General features: G+C 37.5%; 1 protein-coding gene across 2 annotated transcripts in view; it reads right to left on the bottom strand.

The window, feature by feature from the left end:
* The window catches only part of LOC107665045 (regulator of G-protein signaling 3-like), a 48,406-nt gene that overhangs the window by 33,920 nt on the left and 7,242 nt on the right, over positions 1–7,244 (bottom strand). The window contains exons 6-7 of one of the 2 annotated variants that reach the window (XM_016455786.1): positions 5,261–5,328; positions 605–686 (exon numbers count right to left, since the gene is read on the bottom strand). In XM_016455786.1, the coding sequence (XP_016311272.1) occupies positions 605–686; positions 5,261–5,328 (150 nt within the window). Of the gene's footprint in view, positions 1–604; positions 687–3,227; positions 3,401–5,260; positions 5,329–7,244 lie in introns of those variants that run through there. The other variant, XM_016455788.1, reaches the window with a different exon arrangement.

The following is a 7,244-nucleotide window of genomic DNA, read 5'->3' as shown; positions in this document are numbered from 1 at the left end:
ATCGGCTTTCACCGTGGACGAAGCGGAGTCCAGCCCGGGGTCGTCACATATGGTTGCTGCAAGCCCGCCGGCCGCTCCTTCGTCGAATCCACCGGGCGCGCCGTTCTCAAACCCGCCGTGTGTCATGCTGTGTGTTTCGTTGTGGCGGGGCATAGAGGAGAAACAATCATGTACAGTATGTGGAAAATAATGTGTTTTTTGAACTTTAAACCACATAAACACATTTCATTACACCAAATACACAAAATAATGTTATTTTTAGCAATGTCATATGACCCCTTTAAGGTACTAATATGCACCTTTTTTTGAGAGTGTGGCAATACCATGGTATTTGAGTATATTGGAGTGCCATATAAATACTTTTATTAAAAATGTTTTGCTTTTTTTTACTTCTCAGAAATATTTTACAGAGAAACATTACAGAGTCAAAGTTGTAACTCAAATTAAACAAAACTAAGATTTACTAAGTCTCTTGTGCTATGAAGGAGCAACTTCTTGGCAATACAATTTTACTCTGGCTACAATTTTATAATAATTTGGCAAATTATGAGGACAATATGAATAATGATAGTATATAGAATAATTCTTGAGTGTTTAAAATTACCTGGATCAACAGCTTGGACCCGTACAGGGGAGTCAGAGCAGATGGTGAAGCCAAAACCATCTTTTCCTCTCAAAATGGTCACCTGTGAAAAAGAACATACATAAACACGATCATTCGAAGGTTTGGGGTTAGTATTTTTTTAAGATGTCAATACTTTTATTCAGCAAGGATGCATTAATTTATCAAAAGTGACAATAAAGACATTAATAATCTGTTAAAAAGGTTTGTTTGATATTTGTAACTTTATATTAATCAAAGAATCATGAAAACGTGCATTTTTTTTTACCAAACTGACAATAGTAAATGTTTCTTGAACAACAAATCATCATATTAGAATGATTTCTGAAGGATCATGTGACACTGAAGACTGCAGTAATTGCTGCTGAAAATTCAACTTTGACATAACAGGAATAAATTAAATATACAGTGGGTACAATTAAAATCATTTATAGCTTTTTTTTTTTATAATAAAATAAATCTTTTTAATGGACTGAAATGAAAGTGACCTCAGGAACATTCAGGAAGATGGACCATCCACAGTAGGAGTACAGTGTAAGACCCCACAGTAACCGGGTCAGAGAGAGTGTGTGTGCCAGAAACAAACATCCCCCCTAGAGCGCCACTGTACCCCAGCAGCACGAAGACTGAAAGGCCATAGCACCAAAGAGTCAGGGATATTAAAAACTACAAGCTGAGAAATTAGTCAGGGTTGCTGGGTGATCAGGGGGCTTTTCTTTTTCCCTGGCAAGAAAAGGAAATGACGGGGGGGAGAAAACTGTCATGGCACTGACAAACAGCAGACACAGAATATTTGGACAGTAGAAGTTCAAAATGTCAACAGAACCTGGAGCCAAACTAAATAGGAAATGTTGAAAGGGAGGGGGGCGTCTCACATTTAACATGACATTGACCGCACAACAAAGAGCCTTGTTTGGGGAGGGAGAGAGAATAAAAAGAGAAAAAGTGATGACAGCTTTAGGACTTTCACTGCCATTCCTCTTTTCTCCTCTGGGTCGATGTGGTCGCCCTCGTTACAAGCTCCATTAATTACTGTGATGAAATAATTATCCACATCAAACTGCACTGTTTCCCTTTTCCACTGCTCCTGGTTGTTGTTCAAGTTCAAGTTCAAACATGGACAGTCACCTGTTTGATCAGTGAAGTCAAAGTAATAGCATTACTGAATGAGGACTAGCTCTTGTTATGACAATATTCATTCATTATGGCATAATCCAGTTTAAGATGATGAGCAGAAAGGTCTTGTTCATCATTAAATGGAGTTTCAAACATAAGAGGGGGAGCAGATGACCTGATTTCATGAGGTGTTGTCCCAGTTTTCCAACAACTCACAAAAAATGTAAATATGTCCTGCTTTTGGCTGACTAAGTATCCTCAATGCTCTGGCTACCATGTTTGGGACCGTTTGTGGTTCTCAATAAGGAAAGCTGTTTCTTTGTCCATGCAACTTGATTTGCTTAGATTTTCATCTTCATTAAGTCTTCAGAAAATCTGTCAATTTATTTGGTTGCTATTCGATTCTATTCTATTGTTTGGATTTTTATGGTTTCATGATGATTTAATGTATTTATTATTCTATTGTATGGTAATTTTTGTTAAAATTGATGAATATACGTAAATTTACAAATACATTTGTTATTATTTAACACATGACTGTAAAGTGCTTTGGGTGTACAAAAATAAACAATAAAGCGCTATATAAATGCATCATTCATTCATTATTTATTAAAAAAAAATCACATGATTTTTATATTGTATTTATTATATTATATTATATTATATTAGAATTGATTCAAATGAATTTAAATGTATATTTAAATGTCAACATTTACAAACACATTTGCAACATTATTCATTTTATGTTCTTTGCATTTGTTTCATTCAAATGTAAACCTGAATAAAACAGGCTAAGAAGGCGGCTAAAACACATCAACAGTAATGTAACGCACCAACCAAATTATCAGACATTTTCTCTTGCTTTATTAAATAAACTATATATCTTAAATCTTTTGTAACTACTGCTATTCCTATTATTACAAACAAACCTGGATAGGCACCTCCAACGAAATCACACCCTCCACCCCCTCAACTTAAAAATCTGGTCACCTTTTTCATCTAGTCCTGTCAATCACAAGGATATATAAGCGGCTGCTTATCACACTCATGTGACTGGTCATCCGGCATCCCTCCTTGACCCCAGTCCCACTTTTATTTCTAATATTTCTGCCATATATTGACTAACTTTCATTGATGAAGTCATCCATCCCTAGGGAGCTGGAGATGCTCCAGTGCTTGAGCCTTTCCATTACGCACAGCAACTCAAATCTGTATTCCCTCATCATTCTCAAGGATCAACCTTTATAATATAATGGCATTTTTAGCCAAATCCACTTACAGTGCCAATCTGGAGCAACCTAGGGTTGAGTGCCTTGCTTCAATCAGCTCGGATCTTTAAACATTCAGCTACATTCAAAAAAATAAATTTTACGCAACACATTTCACGAGGACTATCCCAGACCGAACGCCATAACTCTTATACCACTTTCAATAACACTACAACCACAGCCAAAAAAAAGCAACAAAAACAAAAAGCAGAGGGACAAACCTGTGGCAAGTTTCGTTCGATGCAGAGCCGACACAGACCGTGGATCGTATGCATCGCTCACCGCATATACGTCCACCTACATCTACGGCGCTCTCTTCAGTGTCTTAAATAAAAGTAAAGTCACACAGGTGATGCTGCTTCCCTTCACACTCGCTCTAGTGCGGCTATGCATGCCCACTCATGGGAACTGCTCTGAGCAGAAGAATGACAGGAAACCACCTTCCACCCCCACAGCCAGTGGCCAGGCAGTATGTCTGCTCTCGATAAGCCAACATGTTTCCTGAGTAGCTCTCAACAGTAGTGGCTGAACTCGCTCTCTCTGCGCAGTGAGATAGAGCTCACTCCGATAGGCTTGATTTAGTGTAAACACAAACATTCATTTTGAGCCAGAGACATTAAAGTACGATGTTTGTTTAATGAGAAGCTGGACAAGCATAGGGTGACAGAAATGGAGGCCGTTCAGCCCTTGCACTACACCTCGATTCACGTAAACAGTGTTGAAATTTCCGAAATCCATTATTATACTCGAGCAGGATCTGTGTTAAACCAACACAAGTCATTTCACTCTACCATAATCCATAATTTGTTTATCTCTTACATCACCCTATCACTGATGTTCCAGTTAAAACCAGTCATCGCCAATCAGAAATCCCTGGAAAGTCAAGTATGAAATCTGAAAAATTGATTTTCGGGAAGAGAGGAAGGCAATGGAAGAATGATTAGCAGAGTATTTGACCGGCCTCCACGTAAAAAGACAGGGAACCAGCAAGAGTGTCAGCGGAGCGGGAATCAAACAGGGATAAATCATAAACACTGTGCAGGATTGGGCTTCCTATTGCAGCCACTTTGTTGGCTTTTCCCGTTTCCCAGCTTTGTCTGAGGAGAACAGAGCGGGCGGAGAACAGTCCTGGGAAAAGTTGCTCGCTAAAGTGGATGGGAGGGTTTAATGAGCGAGTATGTGTGTGTGTGTGTGTTTGTGTCACACATATCCAAAAGCACATCCACACACCTCCTCATATTTCTACTGTCTGTCACGCCACAGAGCTGCTTGTATTCCCAAGCTGATGTAGTCACATCTCTGATGGCTATGATGGCTGGAAAACTCTTTTGACTACACGCAGCATCGTTAGCTGTTGCTGTTGTTGTTAGCTTAGCGTAAGTCTGCAATAATAGTTTCCAACACTACAGCCAAATCAATTTACTCCCAACAAGCCAGCAAAAGCGGAGGAATCGTGTTTTGCACTGCACCTATTTCAAACCAGTGTTATCATTAACTAAAAACTAAAACTACTAAAGCTCCACAACTGAAATTAAGCTGAACTGAAATAAAATATGAATAGCAGATGATTAAACTTAAAAAATAAAATAAATTGAAGTCCTACAATTACTATAGTTAAAACTGAAATTCTAAATAAAAATATCTAAAACATAAAAGAAAAAAGGAACAAATGCTTAAAACTAAAATTAAAACTGAAAATATAAAAATAAAAGCTCATTCAAAATATTAATAAATTCTATAATATAATTAAAATATTAATATAAAATAATACAGTTTGAAACACATTTTAAGACCCGTCTAAATCTAAACTCATAAACTAGTTGGTATTGATAATTCCTGAAAACTGTAACATTTTATAAATAACACTGCATACTTCCGTGTCTACTAAAAAATCCATACGAAGCATTATCAGCTGGACTCTAATCTTTCAAATATTTTAAAATCTTTTTTTTTCATACAAACTACACAACATTTAAAATTCTGACGAAATATCAAATTACACAACATTTAAAATGTAAGTATTCATAACTCTCAATGAAATCCTACACTGTAAAAAGTGGAATGTGTTATTTCTATCTGATCTGAACCTTAAAAAAAAACTTTAATTGGTGTAACATTAGGTTTATTTATATTAAACATGTTTTACTATTACAAATGTATTAATTTAGAAGTTACATAAAATGAAGAACATTTTAGGTTACAAAAAGTTTTACAAAAATAAACATTTCAAAGTAAATCAAAAAATCCAACTTACTGTAAATGACTGCATGTTCTCTGGACTTGTGGTCTCGGCTCCAGCTTCATAGTTGGACGCAGCAGCTTCTGAAAGATACACAAGAGAGTCCCACGAGTCCCAGGCCGACAGATTGCTCTTTGAGTACATCTTAGCACTGGGTAGAAATCTCTCGACTCCAGCACTCTTTTAGAGAGAGGACAGCAGAATCCGGTCAATGCTGTCTGCAGGCTTCAGCTGAAAGTGAGTGTGTCTACACCATGAGAGATGAACTCAACCTGAATGGCTGTGACACAGAGCTGACTGCCCCACAACAGAGAGAGAGAAAGAAATCTACTCCCCTAAAAGCGTCACCCCCACCCCGACAACCTGCGACAGGCTCCCCCACTTTGTAACCATAGAGATTACGCTCCCAGGAAGCAATGTCTTTTTAAACATTCTTCATGGAAACAGCATTCAAGAGGGATACAATACAGCTGGCTCTCTCTATTAAAGTCAGCCCAGTGCCTTGACTCAAGCCCCCTCTCTCTCTCTCTCTCTCTCTCTGTTCTCCTGCACCTCTCTCGCTCTCTCTCTCTCTCCAATCAAACTTAATCTCGGCTGAATTTCTCTCACGGGACACGTGTCACTTCATCCACACCCCAGGAGCAAATTCGTTCATTTTGTGAGCAAAAATTAAGATGATCTCTTACACACAACGAACAAAAAAATCACTGTGCCGAATGTTTTTTCATTGCAAAGGTCATTACGAAAGGCAGAGGGAGGGAGACAAGATCTCTAAAGTGGATTTAAACTGACTTAGACACATCATGACGCTTCAACCTTTTAATTCTCATCTTATTCCCGCGGCTCCTCACAGCGCACACTGTGTCGGCCCCCTGGCCCCCGGCTCTTTGTTAAAGCTCTCCGCAGGGATGCTGTACGTTTCAACACCGAGCCCTCTATATCCCTCCAAGAGGTACAAGGCGATGCTTGTTAATTCAACATAGCATTTGGTGAGAAGTAAAACATTCAAATTCCATTCAGACTCAAAAGTAACTTCTGCTGCAAAAAGCTTGCTTGGTTTCAGCTAGGGATGCACCGAAATGAAAATTCTTGGCCGAAGGCCGAATACCAAACACGGTTTTTCACGTTTTTCCCCCATTTTGCCAATTTTTTCACCATTGCATAAATTAAATAGCCAAAATGTGCTTTTTACTGTTTTGTCTTGCTCCCCCATGTATTTTGCCAATTTTTTTCACCATTGCATAAATTAAATAGCCAAAATGTGCTTTTTACTATTTTGTCTTGCTTTTCAAAGAAAAAATCATTTACAAAACAACAATTTAAAAAATATTTACTTAACACTGAACATTTTTTAGTATTCTAGCAGACACTATACCAATAAAACACAACTTAACTTAAAATTAATAAGTTAGTGAAATAATATTTTTTGCCCATTTTTTAGACCCCCTTCTTGAATCAGGCATGTATTTTTGCCTTATAAATAAAAGCAGCCTTGCTGAGCAGAAGAGACTTCTTTTAAAACATTAGAAAATATTATAGATCCTAGTCTGAACACTATGTGTAAATGTTACAATAAATGTTTTATTAGAGCTGTTGTAATTATTATTTTCATTATTATTTTCCTTTTTTTTTTATTTTACAGAGCAACAGTAAAATTACAATAATAACATTTATTAATGTTGACTGAGTTCTTACTTTTTCTCAACTTTTATTTTGGCAGAAACCCGCAGGAAAACCTCAGTGCTTCTTTTTGTTGACAAATGATTCTCATTACGAATTTGGGAAGACGTTTGTTGCACGTATCGCATTGTCACATGCCTTGTAAAAATTCATAAAAATGTTACTGAGCAGCTGACAAGTAACACAGTTTCAGCGCAGATTTCCCTCGCGCTTTGGACTTTGAACCCTACCGCCGCAAGCTCGTGCAGCGCTGTTTGAACACATGCAATTCCTGCGTGTATTAGAAAACATAACATTCTGCAGTTTATTTAATTGTTTA

This window comes from Sinocyclocheilus anshuiensis, unplaced genomic scaffold (assembly GCF_001515605.1).
Source record: "Sinocyclocheilus anshuiensis isolate Anshui unplaced genomic scaffold, SAMN03320099.WGS_v1.1 scaffold399, whole genome shotgun sequence".
Lineage (NCBI taxonomy): Eukaryota > Metazoa > Chordata > Actinopteri > Cypriniformes > Cyprinidae > Sinocyclocheilus > Sinocyclocheilus anshuiensis.
The sequence above is the reverse complement of the archived record's forward strand: the minus strand, read 5'-3'. Positions and strand labels throughout refer to the sequence as shown.